Source organism: Mugil cephalus, chromosome 22 (assembly GCF_022458985.1).
Source record: "Mugil cephalus isolate CIBA_MC_2020 chromosome 22, CIBA_Mcephalus_1.1, whole genome shotgun sequence".
Taxonomy (NCBI): Eukaryota; Metazoa; Chordata; class Actinopteri; order Mugiliformes; family Mugilidae; genus Mugil; species Mugil cephalus.
Window position 1 is genome coordinate 18,763,559 of NC_061791.1, and position 18,428 is coordinate 18,781,986.

Genomic DNA, 18,428 nt, shown 5'->3' on the forward strand with positions numbered 1-18,428 from the left:
CAAGATGGTCAATGTTATTCACTTTATCTACAATGTTATGTTCGGTCATAATGATGTGCCTGATCGGTTTTTATACCCTACTCTGCAGAATAATGTGTGGTTTCATTCATATGCATGTGTTGAGCACTGACCTTCTGATGGGTTCACTGTGGACAAGGGCAGCGTCTGTCATGACTTTCATCCAGGACTCCATCTCTTTGGCTGTGTCAGTGCAGAAATAGTATGTTCGCATGTTGGGGTGAGTGGCCTGCCAATGGTAGGGAGACAGAGAAGAGTGTACCGTGTATAAGGGAGTTAAATACAAAGAGTTTTCAGCCCAAATGTGAAAAATGATGAGAGGTATTTGTCGAATGCATATATAACGCATAAGAATGAAAATGAGGTGTCTAACAATGTCACAATGTGTCATCAAGTACTTTCTCTAGGAAGCTGCTGTAATTGTAAATAAGAAAGTTACGGCTATTCAAGTTTTATCTCAGCGGTGAAATATTGTAATGGATCTCATATCTGTGTGTTCAGCAATGGGCAGAGCAAAATGTTTTGGCATCTTAACACTAAGGTGTGGCTACTCATGTGTACTTAATCTTCTCATGTGAAACAAAGGACATAAACAACTAGGACACTTAATCTAAATATTTGTATCTTAATTTTTTTATTTGGAACCAAAAAAAAACTAAGGGCATTCAAGCTGCCAGGAGGATGACTCGTCGACCCCAATAAAAAAAATGTAAGGTGCGTTGGTTTACCTTGAAGGCGTATTTCCTGCTGATGTGGTCATCCACTGACAGCATGGAGATGTGAAAGCTGGGCAGCAGGATACTTCCCAGGATGCTGTCCTCTTTTTCATCTGCAGCAGAGAAACAGATAAGTCAGTCGTCTGATATGATAGCAGTAGTTTCTTATTTATGTTGGGTGTAAAACCAAAGGTGGATTATGTTAATCTACTGAGGCAAAGGTTCAGTCCACACTGATTAATAACAATACATGTTCTATATTTAGTTAGGCTTTATATTTACAGTAGATGTTATTTGCCGTAGGGGGTTTTTTTGTTTTGGTTTTGGTGTAAAAAGCTCAGCTCTTTCTATGAGATCAGCAATGAGTTATTTTAGCATGTTTTTAACATGTTCCCGAAGTCTCTTTTGTTGATTTTGCAATGTTTCCAGTCAAAACTGGTAAGCAGGTAAACAAACATCTCCTCAAAATTTTTATGTCTGAAGATAAGAAAAACATAGTACAAAAAATTCCATATTTTAAGTGATTTTGTAGTAACAACAGTAGCAGCAGCAGCGATATATAGTAATATCAGCGACAGCACATACAAGAAAAGCTATAAACATTTCTACCCTGTAATCCTTCCTGTCTTTTTAAACAACTAGAACTTTTTAATGCATTTTGCACAGTAGGCAAAGATGACTCAGATGAGTGTGTGTTTCGCTTATCGGGACTGTGTTTGCTCTATTGCGGCAAAAGACATGACTTTAACAAATGTTTCTGTGTCTGTCTGTCAGAAGGAGTGAGTGAGTGAGTGAGTGAGTGAGTGAGTGAGTGAGTGAGTTAATATAAAAGTTTACTTCAATCTGGTTAGGCAGTGAGGTGAGTTATGAGAAGATGATGACGGAAAACAAAACCTACCGAGGCTTATCAGACCACGACAGACAGACAGAGGCAGAGAAAGACGACTGGATGGCCCTAGGACTTCTGTGCATTCTGTGAAAGCTATGATCTCAGTTCTCCCACTGTGTGCGGCGGCATGGTGTGAAACACACACGATCCTGCACACTTACACACGCACTGCGGGGACATGCACATATCTCTGCTGGTGTGTGTTTTAGTAAAACTCAACCAAGCAGATGATGTGCTCACACGTGGCTCCTAAACTCTCCAAACAGGTCAAGGAAACTACCTCTGAAGGTGCCCAGTGCCTCCCACAAATACTTCATCAGTGTAGGATCTAGTGAATTTGGAGGCCAGGTCAACACCTTGTGCTGTTCTTCATGTTTTTAGTAAGCCGTTTCTGTGTGTGTGTGTGTGCCTGTGTCAGGCTGGATCCTGCTGGGGATGTCTGCTGCCATCAAAGAGTCATTGCTATTGGGTGGGGGTGCCTGGTCTGGTCTAGGTGGGTGGTACATGTCTAAGTAACATCCACATGAATGTTAGGTTCAAAGCTTCCCAGCAGGACATTGCATTGTCACAAGATGGTCGAGGTTATTTACTTCTCCTGTCAGTTATTTTTAAGTTCTCATGTGTTTAGAAGGTAAAACACAGGTTGTAAGACAGTAAGTGCTAACTCAGTGTCTCCCCCATTAAAAGCAGTCTACCGTTGCAACCAACAATGTGTGTCGAGATCTGTAAGGTTATACCGCAACTATTTTCAGGCAATTTCATTTGCGTGGAATGACACTGCACACTTGCGGGGCAGAGAAGCTCTTTTCTCTGATGAGATCTAGGGGGCACTCCTTTGTGTTGGGAGTCGCACATATGCGTGTATGTAGATGTCCATGGCTGAGTTGTATAGTCAAATAATGCATGTACCATATGAATGACTGTGGGACTTTAGATGTATTTTGTCCTCTGCGATCCCGTTTGCCACCATACACACCTGTACGCATCCACACAGAGCTGATGATAAAAATGACTGTTTCTCGCCTTCTTTCACTTGCAGCTGCAAAGCCCATAAGACCAGATACACAGCCATGAATACATGGCAGTCTGACTGTGTAAATATTTGATGACAAAAAACCCTGAATCAACAATCGGAGCTGATTGTTTGTTGCGACGGTTATCCGCCTGACACCTCTCTGTGCACTGTAAAGCACAATGCTGCTCAGATCTTAAGGGCTACAGACTGAAGGCAGTCCGGTGCAGGCAGAACCATGTCCACTGCACCAGCTGCGTCAAAAACCTACACAGCCTTGAGCCAGAGCTGTTGTTTGCTCTAGCAGAGGCTGCACAGCAAGGCCTGCGGGCACCTTCAGCTCAATCCCTGCTGCTGAATTATTGAGATACGGAGCACACGTACAAAGACAAAATGAGCAAGTGTGTGATGGAATGAGTGAGCTTGAATGCAGGAAGTTGCCTGAGGTGTGAAGTGCAGCATGAGTGGGTGTTTTCCTTTTGCAAGGCTTTTTCAGAGCGCTTGACATTTCAAAGTTCCTGACCAGGTTCATTGCAACCTGAAGAGGGTGCAAATATGTCCTGCAGATTTTTGTTTGTTCAGATGAATTCCTTGTCTACAAAAACTATTCACATCTGTCAGCAGTGCTACTGTAACCGTGAATTATTAGACAGGGATAACTTGCTTTTCTAATTACTGGGCAAGAAATACAATTGAATTGAATTGTAATTGCATAGAGATATTACATATTTATCTTTTATAATATAATTTAGAATTAAGTTACCAAGTTAGTTATTAAGTAACTCCACTACCTATAATTTGTTGACAGATCTTATGTTATCAAAGCCAATCACAGTGATAGAACTATGTATGTGACACTGACCATGTAATAAATTGTCAGAATAATGAGGACACATACTCTAAATGACAAAGATGTGTTTATCACGTTGTAGCCCCACACGTCGTATCTCCTCACTATGGTAGTAACAGAATTATCAGAGCATATATAAACAGAGAATGAATTCATTTATATGAGATTTGAAGTTAGAAGGAAGCTTATCGTCCCTGTGCAAGAAGAATTGAACACAACAACTGCGCGCACCTCCCAACCTGAGTGACAGAAGGTACTTAGAATAAAGTGATAGAGCAAGCAGGAGGAAAATGGAAAAAGAGGAGGTTATTATCGCAAAGCCGAGGACGTCATTGTCCTTCCCGAGGACGCCTCCTCTCTCTTGTCTCCGGCTGGCTAAGCCAATAAACATCTAATTCTCCCCTGGGTTTGTCATGAAAGCGGTTGCTGATTGCGCTCTGGGAGCGACTAATTTGACAATTTATGGAGATAGAAAAATCCCTCTCAAGGGTTTAGGGGACACGAACGAGGAGCAGATGAGCTTTTGTGAAGGAAAAGTGCTATATTACTGGTGCTGCGGTGTGGGCGTCACAACTGTGGGTGAAAGCAAGGACGGCTTCTTTAAACTGGCAAGGACATTTGACTTCTTGAACTTCGTGATAAAAACAAGAAAGGCTGTGACACTATTGCATTTATGCATCTGCTACTTATCACCTTGTGTGAACAATGTGAACTTCAATTCTATATCACAAATGCGGTAAGTAGGTGCAAACGGAAAGCGTGGGCAGATATCAATTGTGACTAAATACACACTGATCAGGCATAACATTATGGCCACTGACAGGTGAAGTGAATACCACTTTTTATCTCTTCATCACAGCACCTATTAGTGGGCGGTATATAATAGGCAGTAAGTTAACATTTTGTCCTCAATGTTGGTGTGTTGGAAAAATGGCCAAGCATAAGGATTTGATGCTATATTGATGCTGATTGGTGTATATATACAGTAATTCTGTGCAAAGGTTTCATGTACTTCATATGTTTGGATTCTTTACCATCGCTCAATGAGCATATTTATATGCAGATAAGGAGAATGACTCAAGGTCATCAAGGTCTTGAAAAGTCCTGAGCATTTGCTGCGAATGTCTTAGTACCTGACACTACCAAGTACTTTTGGAAGTCAGTTCTCAGTGGGTTGATTTGGTTCAACACCCTGATCTCAGACCTATGGAATCAGCCTGGGATTGCATTCACAGGCTGTAGACGATGAGACAGACTAAATCCTAGAATCACGGAACAACCTATCTTCCTTAAAAAACTGAACTACGTACCAATGAATGTTTCACCACCCCAGACAATCTGAATGTCTGGGGTGGTGTTTAAATAAAATCATTGTGCAGTGCTGTGTAGATTTCCTTAGAGCATGTACTAATCTGTTTGTGATAAGATTGTTGAGATGCTAATGTGGATGGTAACATTCTTGAAACAGTGATTGACTGTTGCATGCACTACATGCTGTCACTGCAAAGAGTTTTAGATTTGACCATGAAGTTAATTGAAGCACCTGAATCCTAAAAATGTGGGTTTGTGTGTGCGTGCATGTGTGTTTGTGTGTGCGTGTGTACTCACCACGGTAATAGAACAGGCACATGTCCGACAGAACAAACCACCTCTTCTTCCACAGCTTCATGCCGGTGCTGTCCTGCAGGGGTCAAAGACTATGAGTCAGCCAGTCAAAGTGCATTAATTACAGTGAACAATATTCCCTCTCTCCCACACATATTTTCAGTTCTTGTTCCCTCTTTTGATCTTCACTCACTTCCATCCTCTTCACACCCTCGCTGTCTCTCCCCCAGGCTGTTTCTATTAAGTAGCGTCTATCTCCTCCTCTGAGACAAATTGCTCTGTTTTATCTCTTCATAACGCAGTGACAAACGTGCGTCTGTGGTGCTTGGGGCAAAGACCTGTTCTTTGTTTTCAACCGTGCTTCTCCGATTCCTCTCGCTGTAATGACTGCCTCGACAATAACAAGTTTTACAAGATCATTCACTCACTTGGGATATTAGCACAGTTTGCTAAGTGTCGTGTTTGGTGGCCATAGATCCCAAGGTTAGGAAGTTTGGGTAAACACAGATGGCGTTTCCTTGGTGAGGGGGCACTTTGCGTGACGGATTGGCGGTGGTGTGGGGGTTTGCGGGTGTGAAGTGAATCGATTTCTGTCTCAGAGGGAAAACAGTAAGCGGTGGTGCAGGGCCAGAGTTTGAGTGGAGGTTATTGACAGTGGCTGTTTTTGGAGTGAATTTAATCCTGAACAATGACGCTGTCTTCAGGGTAGTGCGTACAGCGGTCAGAGGTCCACTGACCAATGGGAACATGGGCCCACTAGAGCTGTGTGGGGAGACAGTATTGCTCATCTTGCAGTTAGTGGGTGGAAAGATAATGAAAGAACAAGCTGAGAATCACCCTAGGCTGGCTGACATCCATGAAGCTTTGCAGCAGGAACGGATCCTCCCATAAACTAAGGGCCTGTTCAGACCTTGCATTAAGATCTGATGTGGGATATCCAATCGCAAGTGATCAGCTTTAAGTGTGTGTGTTCAGACCTGCATCAACATCCTATCTCGGTTTTGCATTCTGCATGCAAATAAACCCTGATATATATAGCAGCCGTATGTGTTTTTCTGCATGAATGAGGACAAAACTCCTGTGATGAAGGACCAGCCTTGTTGAGTATAGATGGTCTGTAATGCGATTTAGGATGCATTGTGTTCACACAACCGACGAAATGCGGACACACCCGGACAGAGCCGAGGCAGACCACCTCCGAAGATGGTCAGAGATTGGATCTCAGTGCGTCCTTTTTTTATGTGATTGGACTTCCCAGATTGATTTTAATGCAAAGCCTGAACAATTTTATGCAATAATATGTGACTCTATTTTGGGACCATGCAAGAAAATATATAGAATACATGGGTTTTGGACAGATTTGGTTGATCTTGACAATCTTTCTCAAAGCTTAGCGACAACTGAACCATATTTGAAGAAATATGTAAATACAACCATCTACACACTGATGTTTCTGTGACTTCTGTGTCATAGATGTATGTTATGTATGTTAGTTAGTTATAGTATTTAGTGACATCCATAACGATAACACGTATTTTTATTGCCGAGTTCTTACCACAACCTTGCACTTTCGCTTTACGTCAGTAACTGGTCTACTAGTCTACATGACATCCAACTCCTGAACTTTAGAGTATCAAAAACATTCCACAACCTTGAAATTGAATGCCCTTGTTCTTGTACCTGTTTGTAGAGCCAGTTACTCTTGACCACCGGGGCATTGAGGTTCCTCTTGATGGAGTTGGACCTTTTGCCAAAGTTGTGGACTTTCTTGGAAGACCTGGAAGGCTGTTGAGACACAGAAAGATTATGATAAATGTAAATTTACTGCAACAGGGAAATTATACAAAGAAACTTGTATGAAAAGATCTCATACTTGGCTTACATCTCCTACAGACAGACCACAGCACGGAAACTGCAGAGATAAAAAATCACCCTGACACCTCTTCCCTTTTTTCCTCCCTGATCTCGATACAACACTCTGACGTGACGAGTGTTTGGTGCACTGGTTGTAAAGGCTGTATACAAAAGCAGCAGCTTTTCTGGCAGCTATAAAAAGCAACAACAGCGTCAGCTGTGTTTAGCTCGTTAAACAAAGCATATTCCACATCCCCCATACATCACGGCTCACTTAGTAAAAAATGCAGCATAAAAATGTCTTTTATGTCACGCAATAGCAGGAAAATACAGGGAGGTCTTTGATTAAGTCTATCTTTAAGTCAAATGCTTGGACTGACAAACACATCTCGTCTAAGTCTTAAGCAATATGTATGTGTTGCATTGCCCATTATCATCATGTTTTACATCTGTCTTTGGTCGAACACACAATAAAACATTTTTACGATCTGAAGACAAGGAAATCTGGATTCTTGACTGGGTAGGCATTTCATATGGCTGTATGAAAACCTGTATTGCTTGAAAATTACTTGCCAACATCTGTTAGTGCACCAGTATCAGATGGATGTTAACTGTATAACTCAGAAGTAGTGATGCACAACGTTTTCCCTCTATAAATTAGAGCTATAAATCTGTAGTGCTTTATACTGTCCCGTAACAATAGTTAATATTATAGAAGGGCTATCAGCGTTGCCTTTGCAGCACAACAACTTAATGACCCGTAACCTAGAGATTCCTATGATCTGACTCAGTTCTGCTTTGCTTGGGTGCACATTGCTGAAAAGGCAACAGCAGGAGAGACGTCATATTTTCAATGTGTGTGTGTGAGTCCAAAAAGCTGGTGCTACGTTGTGTTCGCGGTTGAGATGTGACTGTAAATCAGTCAGATGTGTATTAAAGATTTAATCTTACTGCAACATTATGCCCCCTGAATGTGTATGAGCCTGGAAGTATGAGGATATGGGTTAGCCATGTAGCAATATTTAAGTAAGAAGAAAAAAGACCCCTCTAAACCACATCTGCAATTCTGATCACCCTGCAGCTATGTGCAAAAACGTGATGGCTGTCACAGAGTGGCATCTTACAGTTAGCAAATGACAACATGCACATCTTTATTATTTAAGGGGCTTCTTTACGGCTGTGTTGAACTTTTCTCCTAAAACGAATCATCCATAGGTGGTCTGTGTCGGTGAGCTGCGGAGCCGGAATGGTTATAAATAATGACCTCTCATGAATACACGAAGATATGCAGTGTTGTACTTTATTTCGGCCAGCGCAAGAAGTATTACATCACTTATTCATGAAAGCACGGAACGTCTGATTTGATCTACCCATGCATATTTATTTCCTGTGTGTTTGTGTGCTTTATTAACCATTTATGAAAGTACCACCAGCACAGTGACCCGTGCAGATGACATGCTCACGGCTAGTTCATCCGCGTTAGCCCGCTTCATTTTCCCTCATCTCCTGGCTGAAGTGAGAAGTTATGACATAACATGGACATGAGTCAGGGCAGTCAGGGGCGACTTAACGTGTTACCACGCCAGCTAGTTCTCATATTATGATAAGAAGAACTTCGTGGAGAGCTTTCATGTGGGGTCAGCTGACTCTCTCAAAGCTGCTTCTAAAAACAATTATGCTGATCAAGCATTTTTGTGTGTTTACTGCACACTGAAACTTGTTAGTGTTCTGCATTAATCTGACACTGTGTTGCCTTCAACTCCTTTGCCCTTCTGTCTATTCGGTGGGAGAAATCAATCAACACAATAATCTCATCAACACTGTTTCAGCAACAAGAGCTTTCAGCAGTGTAGTACAGGATAGTTCAAAAGAACAGAATGAAAAGTGTAACACTGAATTGAATTTTTGAAGGTTTTAAGACATTTCCGTCTGTTAGTATGCACACCATTTGAGCTACATTTGCAGGAATTGGCTCATGGACCAGTACATTGGACAATTGCAATTTTACTTGATTCTGAGAAGAATGTTTCTCCAGGTTCATAGTAAACAGCCAAGCATGTCAAGCACCAATTTTCTAATCTAGCAGAGACAGAGAATATATCTGCAATCAGCTCTAGATGAAAAAAATATCTTAACTTAATCTAGCAGATATGAAAAATATTTATCACATTTCCTGGAAAAATTGAATTCATCCTATGGGAAGAACCAACCAGATTCATGGCAATCCATCCAATAATCAAGGTATTCTAGCCTGGACAAAATTCTTAAGCTGCCATTTTATCCAGATGCTTAGAAAGTTTATCTTATCGAGCAACTGGATGAAATTAACTTTCTTACGGAAGACTGAGGTCAACCCCATCCGTAAGATTAATTATTAGGAGCCCAGGTTTGCATGGTGATGACTGTTTTAGGTATATTTTGATAACAACTGACCCGTGTAGATGAAGTGGAGGTGGTGGTGGTGGTGGTGGTGGTGGTGGTGGCAGTATTAACGGTGGCCGGGCTGCCTGGGAAGGTGCTGTAATCGGAGCCACCTGTGTAGTTTGAGGCCTCGCTCATGGTGCTCATAGGACGTTCCTTCTTGTCGCTGCTGCTTCCCTGATCTGAAGAAGCCTTAGGAGCCGGCCTGTCACGGGGCGAGAGACATAGAGATGCAAAAAGAGACGGAGTCAGTTGAACTGTTGATCTTTATACAAAAATATACGGTCCCATGCATCTCTAAGAACTGGAAATTATGACTGGGACTGCTTTCCTACTGCCTACTGCATAATTTGTAAGGTTGCTTACATTATACCGCAAGTTCACCGTCTCTGATTGGCCATAATGTCTTTTTGTCTTGTGATGCTGCAGTGCTCCAATTTCTGTTCCTGTTTTTTTTTTTTTTTTTAATGTTATAGACTATGTCATTTTACTTCATTTTACTTGCTACGTTGCATTTTCTGTCTTACTTTCTGTTCCTCACACTGAAACCTTAACAGTAATTTACAGCTTAAATCACCCACTGCAACTTAATACCTGATTGAATCCCCTCTGGTAGCAGCAATATATATGCTTCAGTGTAGTCGCACAACAAGATCAACACACACAAACTACTATTTTCATGCCTCCACTGCACATCTCAGTAGGGTTATGGTACCGATTTGACTACGTCATTCCAAAGATTATTCTTCATGCATTAAAAGGTGGACTCCTTGGATGTTTTTCTTTGGATTGTTTGTGACGTCCTGGAAAAGTTGCTGCCATGCTCTTACAGGAAAGTTGGGCATTGCCAGGAAAACTGCACATTAAGTCTCGTTCAAAGCTGTAACAGCATCGTCTCAGGTTCTGTGACTAGACTTCTTCATCCTCATTGTCTTGTTTTGGCAATCAAACTAAGTCCCAAAGTCTGGAGGTGGATGGATGGATGTCGAACAGGATTGTACATTTTTACAAATATTGTCAGTCGGTAGGTAAAGCATGCACTCGGCAATTTAACTTCAGCGAAGCATAACAGACTTGGAAAAAATAAATAGCTAAACACTGGCATCAGCCCAGGACATAATTCAGCTTTCTGGGCATGGGGGACTTCTGACTGTAAGATTTTAACATCTAACTGCTAACAATAAATCATTTTTATTCTAGAAGAAAAGTAAACTTTTAAACAACAGTTCGTCTTTCACTCTAGTTATTCAGTTCTTCAACTTGTTTTTTGTTTTTTTCTTGGGCTGAGACCAACCAGGCAAGATCACTTTTCATGAGAACCTACTGGAGAGAGCCAAACAATTATAAAGTGTGTTCAAACACTGTATGTCTGTGTGTTATATTGTATTGTGATGAGTTGTGCTATACGATGACAGAAGAGCTTCTATCTCCAAGATCCAATCTGTCTCCATAACAAACCACGATTCCTGGCAGCCAACCATCCAACACCCCCATCTCATCAAGCAGGCCCCGTCTTCCCTCTCTTAATGACACACTATCTCCGTCTGGCCCATTAAACAGGAGAGAGGATGAGAACGAGAAGTGGCTTGACTGGCTTGAATGAGTATTAACAGTGGAGCAACGGAGACGAATACCAGAGAAACAGAGATAAAGAAAGTGAGAATGTGAGACGAGGTGAGGGAGCTGGTCGCATGAATCACAGCTATTATTCTCCGGGTGTCACCTCTGATATATGCCTCTGCGTCTAACCAATTTAAATGGCCTGCCAACCTAGCCTGACAAATTGAACCAGCTCAAAGTTTTTGCCCCTGGTCGGGTAGAAGGACAATAGTTAATGCGCGAAAAAGAAAGTCCAAGGTCCCTGAGTGGGATTAAAACTAACACGGTGACAGCTTTATCTCTGCTCCTAAGGTCAGCAGAATACAAGCAAAGCGCACAAAGAAATTCACATTTGAACACATTATCAACTAAAAGAATCACCTTGGTTTTTATATTGTAGGGCCGACAGTTTGCGTTACATTGTTTTTATTGCTGATGTTCATGTTCAAGTTCACACTGTATAAAATTAAAAGGGTATTATCCACACTCCTTTAGCTCATTGTTTTCTTTATGTTCTTCTACATCTTCATCCAATAACTTGTAGGAATCATTAGTATCAACTACAGTGCAGCAACAGTAGCTCCAAACCCCAACAGTCAGCGTCACTGACATTTGGGTTAAGAAAGCTGCTAAGCAGCTAAGTAGAAATAAGGACCTAAAATCAGACTAATTATTTTAGTCAAGCCTACTGTTCCCACATTTTACCTTTATTCCTCTATTGTGAACATGTTCCCGTTGTTCTCTTTAGTTTACACTCTTCTACCTCTTCAATCTATCATCTTCATTCAGTCCCTGGTTCTTATTGTCTCTATTTTTTATCTGAGTAATCATCAATTTCTTGCAAGTGGTCTCTCTTTACTGATACTAGAATTCTGCAGCTAATTTTAATGTAATGGGATTGTGTTCTTCTCAGATGATGCTCAAGACTAATGCTATACACGGGAAAAGGCACAATCTAGCAGCTTCAAAACGCCAGAAAGGAGAGTGTGTGATAAGACTTCACAAATATGGGTCAAGGACTTAACAGTGTATTACACAGATAAGGACTTCGGATAAAACAAAGTCAACTTATCAGGAGCCAGAATGATCGTGTCTGCTAGAAATGTGTTGTGCCTAGAGTGTCTCTCACCACAGTGTGTGACCCTGACTTTCAGATGCACACACACACACATCAACTGGCTGATGGTGCTGATAAACACATGATCTCTCAGGTGTATGGCCAAGTCAAGGACTGTCCTACACTGTGGAGCAGATAACCAGTAAGATAGCAGCTGTACTGGCCCATGGGTAAATCTTTATCTCTCCTTCAGTACCCTCTGCTCTCTAATAAAAGCTCACTGTCTTAACTATTCATAAGACCATCATCCGTCACTATTTCATTCCTGATCCTGATCAAAATACAGTGTACCACCTCTAACGTGTACCAAGTACTTTAATTAAATTTGTGTGGCATAACTGACATAACTACCATCTCAATGTGCTGCAGCCCATTATGCGCTCTTCTATATTCTACACTGGCTGTCGTGATGATTGCCATAATTCATCCTTCTCTTCATTTCCCCGAAGGCATAAGGGAAACCCAAACTCCCTAAACTCTCATATAGAGCCTAAAGAGAAATTCCAAACTTTAAATGATGTCTTAATTAGCAGCTAAATTTATTCAGAGCATCTAAAAGAATCATTAGCATATTTTTTTGACCAATCAAAGGTCTTTGTGATGTACTCTAGGATATCAGAACCCCTAACATCATGAATTTTTTAAAAAGACAATCTCTGGAGTCCTTGGTACTTACAGTATTTATCCATCCTTCAGTTTGGCAAAAGCACTTAAGGCAAGTAAGCTTGCCATATTTAATTCTGAGCTTTTAACAGGGGGTCACTTACCAATATTAGTCTGGGAAGCTACAGTGGTGAATTGGTGTTTCGGTTATTTATGCCTTTTAATCTAATTCAGAAACACCTGCTGTCATTCTGTATACTATAGAGGGTTCTCGAGAAGCTACAGTATGTCTGTTGTTCTAATTAGATCTCTGTATCTCCTTTGACGTGAAGCTGACAGCATTCTGAAGACCTAGGTTACTGACTTAGGTCAGGTTAGGTTTACTTACATGTTTCTTAGTCATTCAAGGTTTGGAATTTCTACATTCTAAGTCAAAGGCAACTGGATATCTATAGAATATATAAGGTATCTTCAGTCTGATGCATTTAAATTTTCAAAATTGAAATTTTAAAATCTAAAACTTTTTGCAAAATTGTATGACACTAAGCTAGTGTTTATGCTGTGTTCCAAGCTGTGGCTTTTATCAGTGCACACCACTGTGTGTTTAAATCTCTAGGACACCCACATACTGGGTACAGAAACCCACGGCGGTCTATTGACGGAAGTCTGGCAACCTCATTGACTTAACTGGATGAGCTCAAGGAGTCAAGGAGAATACATTCATTATAAAAAGCTTTTCAGCTGAGCTGGCAACATTCACATTTGCCAGTCTCAGTTTTTGTGTGCTGTCTGCAAGCAAAGCATTTAGCCTTTAGAAAACAGAAAGCTATTGTTGCCAGAGGCGGATGTTCTGAAATTGCTCCCATTTCGCGGTTCTGTTAGTGACACTGACTTGCTGTCCAATTGACTGTGAGTGAGAAGGGAGCCTACGTTCTCCTCTTGTAACAAGAGCCCTACATCAAAGGCAGGGTGACTAACACACACACACGAAAATATCACCCACCAATCGCATAGCCAATCTGTTTTTCCCACTTGCTCAATCCTTCCCACTGTCTCATCTCGTCTGCCTTCTCATCGTTCAGTTGCGCAGTTATCTTTGCCTTATTAACCTTTCTTCCATAAACCCTTTCCTTTAGCTGCTCTGTTTATTCACACTTCAGTAACTTGCTGATGAGACCGACTTGTCTGAGCGCTGCCCATGTGCAGGCCACCTAAGCAGTATCAGAGGGCTGTGGAATCAAATAAAATGCAGCTTCCATCTGATCCCTTTGTCTGCAGCATGGCTTCCCCTGCGCCGCGAGTACCAGTGTTTGTTCGGTCTGAATGTGACTGATGCAACTGATGACTCAGCTCTCTTTGAAACCATTTTGCTCGTTTGTTCAATCTGTGCTATTAGACAACGGGGATTTCTCTTTTTGGAAACATCAAATAAGTAAAACTAGTGTTAAAACAGAATTGGGGGAAAGAGGCAACACTATCAGGGGACTTAAGGCTCATTTAAAGTACTGTGGAACGGCATAACCTAAGCACAGGAGCCTACACAGGTGCAAGATATTTATACTTGTGTGCTTGGTTCGCTCTGTGAAAATACCACACAAATGTTAGTCACACTGTGTCGTTTTTCCAATGGCGACTGAAACTTTGGCCGTGCGGCATTAGGGTCTGTGTAGGTTTGGGCTAATACCATAGGTACGTCAAATTGATGCAGAAGCAAAAAACGCTTTTTAAATTCACTAAGAACTCAACAGTCATTTTTTCAGAATGGAATGAGAATACTATGCAAACAGCAATGTCCATGACTTGAAATTTAGAACTGGATTGAAAAGGAACATGAAATCTTTTATTTTTTTGTATTCATTTGACTGGATGTGAAACCACAATTTTTCAGCGCACCCAAAATAATAAGAATAAAATAGCCCTAGCTTTAAACTACATCTCAGCTATGTTTATCACAGCAGCCACATGTATGTTAAAAGGCGACCCATTAGCATTTAGCAGGTGGCACCTCTTGTAATCAGCCACTGAGTCTGAGCTGGGCTTTGATATGAAAACAAAGCTAAATCAAAAACAACTGGACTCGTTTGAGAGTGCTTGAAGTTTCACCACTCATCCAACCGGCTTCTTCAGTTCTAAATGACTGCTGGGGAGTTTTGGCTTTTATGTGGAACATCTGTGGGGGGCGGCCACCTGAGACTCATGTCCCTTTCAAGCACTCATGCACATCTGACTTGACTGTGTCTTTAACAAGAGGCTGTTCACTCCGATACATTCTTGTCTATAAAATATGAGTAAGGTAATAATTAAAATTTTGTTGTGTCATTTTGAACTGTATTTGACTCTGCAAAGTCGAGGTTGCCGAAATGGGCTCCAAATGTGCTCCAAATTTATTTGATTGATTTAAAGTCAAAATAAAACCTTGCTGCTGCACATATTCAATCAATTCACCAATAAAACCCTGCATTCCAGTACTAACATACTCTTACTAACACTCTTAAATGTGTGTGGCTGCTATAAAATATATATTTTTTGATATATTTTTGTAATTCTTGTATATTTTTTCGTATTTTAACTTTCTTTTGTAAAGAATACATTTTTACACTATTGGTATATACTTATGTTTTTGCACTGAAAAGGAGAAGCTCTCCAATCTCATTGTACTCTGTATAATGACAATAAAGGGCATTCTATTCTATTCAACTCTACTCTACTTTACTCTAAGGGTCAGTTGCTAATAATGAGTGACAAAAATGGTTACAGTATATTAATCACGCCCATTCTAAATTTAGCAGCTTTAAATCCATCTCTACAACAGTCATGTCATTCTCCCCACTCTGCTGCTTAACAGACATGGTGTCTTCATCAACTCAATGACCCCGTTCTGTTACTTAGCCTTTTATTTATTTATTATTTTTTCAATGGAATAAAGCATTTTCAAATTAAGGACCTGCAGAGAAAGAGTGGAGATGTGCCCTTCATGTTAAAGAAAAAATAAAGGAAAAAAAAAATGTTTTATGGAGAGAAGCTTAATAATGATTAGAAAAAAGGGATATTATGTGTAGTGAATAGAAACTGCTGTACAGAAGCAGATCAAACAGTCTTGCTAAAGTATAATAAAATGAATTATTAGGTCGATTTCTTGTGAGAATTTTCTTGAGAGAAAGTTGCCTTTGTGTTTGTGATCAATGAGCCAGTTCATTTTAAGACAGTTGGATTCTTTAGCTGGAGGGAAAATAACCAGTCCTCTCCTCATTAAACCCTGTCACTCATCAAGTCAAATATGTATGGGTATTCACAGCAGCGGTCTGACACCTGATTTTATTTCATCATTTCATATCAGGTAATATAAGCCACTCTCAAAAAGGTGGGGTTTTAATTTGATTTTGACGGCAGGGGGAGAAAAAAAAAGCTATTAAAATGCACGCAGTTATTTTTCAGAGAGGAAGCTTTAACTTCACATGCTGTACGCCAGAGACAGAACTCATGAGCATTAATCATACAGAATATAATTTCTGTTAGTGTTGCACAGCGGCTTGTTTGGCAATTCACCCAGGCACTGAAAAAAAGTCACCATTTGCTAGAGGCAGAAACACCAAGAAGAAGAAGAATTTGAAAACACAGGAATGAAGCTTTAAATTAAAGATGAATGTAGTTGGAGACAAGGCTGGAAGAGACATGCTGACATTTTAGATCAGTGTGTTATTTATCAAGCTCTTGGAAAGTAGTAGAAACACTGGCTGTTGACTTACATGAAAAGAGGCAATGTTTCAGTGCAAGCGTCACTAGTTTTCACCAATTAAAATTTAATTGAAGTGAAAGGAACAGCTTGATTTATTTGCTGTCTTGCAGAGTCACAGGAGAAGATCAAGAAGAGTTTTTCTTAGGGGATTTGTGAGTTAGATTGGTTGCTGTGATGCCCCGATGGAATTAATTTCTTTGTCGTCGGGTGCCTGCTGACTTTGACAGGAAAGTGTTTGCTCTAGTTAAAGAAGCTTTGTGTGTGATGTGCCGTCGCACTATTCCACTGCCAACTACAAACCCTCAATTTATGTCAATACAGAGAAGAAACAAAACATGCTGACCTCCCACTGTGTCAGATGTGGCCATGTGTAAAGGCTAGTGGTTATGACCAGACCAGTGGGTTGGAACTCTGAAGCAACATGGCTTGTGGTGTACACCCACTTAGGAGTGGTGAGCAACCACTGACAGTTGTAGGGGCCATGAACAAGCAATTGGGTGTTTAAGGATGTGCTGGAGCAAGTCTGACCGATGGCAGTTCCAACTTGAAACTTGCAGGATTTGCTGCTTAGGTCTCGGTGCCAGGTATCAAGACGGCCTTCAGAGATCCTTAGAGAGTTAGAAGCCACACTTGCCAAATGTGCTCTTGACAATTCATGCCTTAGCTTCTGTTATTGTGACTCCTGGAATTAAGTTAGTGAGTATCATATCTTGCCCAACTCCTTCTGGTGCACCAAGCCTCAGGCTACCGCAGACATGTTGCAAATAGAAACCACTGCCATGGTTTGTTCGAACTACAATTGTGTGCCATTTCCATGTGTTACAAGAGGCAGGAATGTGGGCATTTTGTCAGCACTTGAAAGCAAATTCAGAAAATCAAGATGTTTTTTTTCCAAGTGTTTCCAAAAATAGATTCAAGAATGAGGAAAAGGCTGGCATACACCGATGTGCTGAAAGAAGAGATGGTTGTCAAGAAATGTTTTCTCTTTTTGTTTGCTGAATTTCTACTCACTGATCTTCTCATCTGACTGGTGAAGAGTACAACTTGGGTTTGCTGAATGCACCTTAGATAAAGTGTTAAAAGCAGACTCAACATGCAACGATTTGAGGTTTTTAGTTGCCGGTGACAGCGAGCTACAGTTCGAAGCATCGAGGCTGATAAAGAAGCTGAAAGCCAAAGCAGCTCTGCTGGCGCTATCAGAGATCATTACCTGGTGAGAGCTTCTAGGGGTGTGTCAGGGTGAACAAGCTTTCCACAATTCACACTAGAAACAAAACAAGGGAGGGAGACAGAATGACAAAATCATATGAAATTAAATGATGACTCAAAAGTTCACCCATTCGTGCTACCTGTAATAAATAATGACAGAAATAACATTATGAATAAAAATAAAAAAGAACACACAAAACCATAAGGGGATGAAGGTAGTTGAAAGCCCTTGGGAGCTTTAGGGGTGGTCAAAAGAACGACAAAGAAAAAAAAACACCAGTGTGGCCTTGCAGGTAATCTGATTATTAATTGAATGCCATGCTGTTCTTCCATCAGCTTTCCCAGACACACCTTTGGTCAGCCCACCCTTGTTCAGAGACTTGCATCTTATTTTCACATCCTTTCACCCTGCTTTTTTCATTGTTTGCACAGTCCCACAGCTAAAGATATACAAGCAGAAGGATTAAATGAAAACATCCAGACGGAGGTAGCAGTAAGGAAGGGAGAAATGTCAGAAAGGGTCAATGCTGAGTTGAGCGAGCTGCTCGATATTTTCTAAAACACCTTGGCATCTAAAATTGTTAGGACGGGAAGAGCGGTAGACTGTTAACAAAACATCGGGGAGACGAAGAGAAAAAGATGTCAGTGAGCTGAATATATCCGACATTAGCAAAAAATAAATAAATAAAAGAAGGAAACTAGGTGCGTTAAGAAAAGCAAGAGCTGCAGAGTTATGGTACATCCTAATGAGACGAGAGCAGGAAAACATCCCCAAAGGACACAAAAACAACTTTCAGGA

The 18,428-nt window shown here is 40.9% G+C and overlaps 1 protein-coding gene across 11 annotated transcripts in view; it reads right to left on the bottom strand.

Annotated features, from left to right (window-relative positions):
* The window catches only part of plekha5 (pleckstrin homology domain containing, family A member 5), a 183,435-nt gene that overhangs the window by 37,123 nt on the left and 127,884 nt on the right, over window positions 1-18,428 (bottom strand). For 8 of the 11 annotated variants that reach the window (XM_047574960.1, XM_047574957.1, XM_047574965.1 and 5 more), the window contains 6 exons: window positions 17,631-17,684; window positions 9,378-9,570; window positions 6,771-6,875; window positions 5,094-5,166; window positions 747-847; window positions 132-247 (listed from right to left, as the gene is read on the bottom strand). In XM_047574960.1, the coding sequence (XP_047430916.1) occupies window positions 132-247; window positions 747-847; window positions 5,094-5,166; window positions 6,771-6,875; window positions 9,378-9,570; window positions 17,631-17,684 (642 nt within the window). The remainder of the gene's footprint in view (window positions 1-131; window positions 248-746; window positions 848-5,093; window positions 5,167-6,770; window positions 6,876-9,377; window positions 9,571-17,630; window positions 17,685-18,428) is intronic. The other 3 variants (XM_047574958.1, XM_047574969.1, XM_047574968.1) reach the window with 1 other exon arrangement.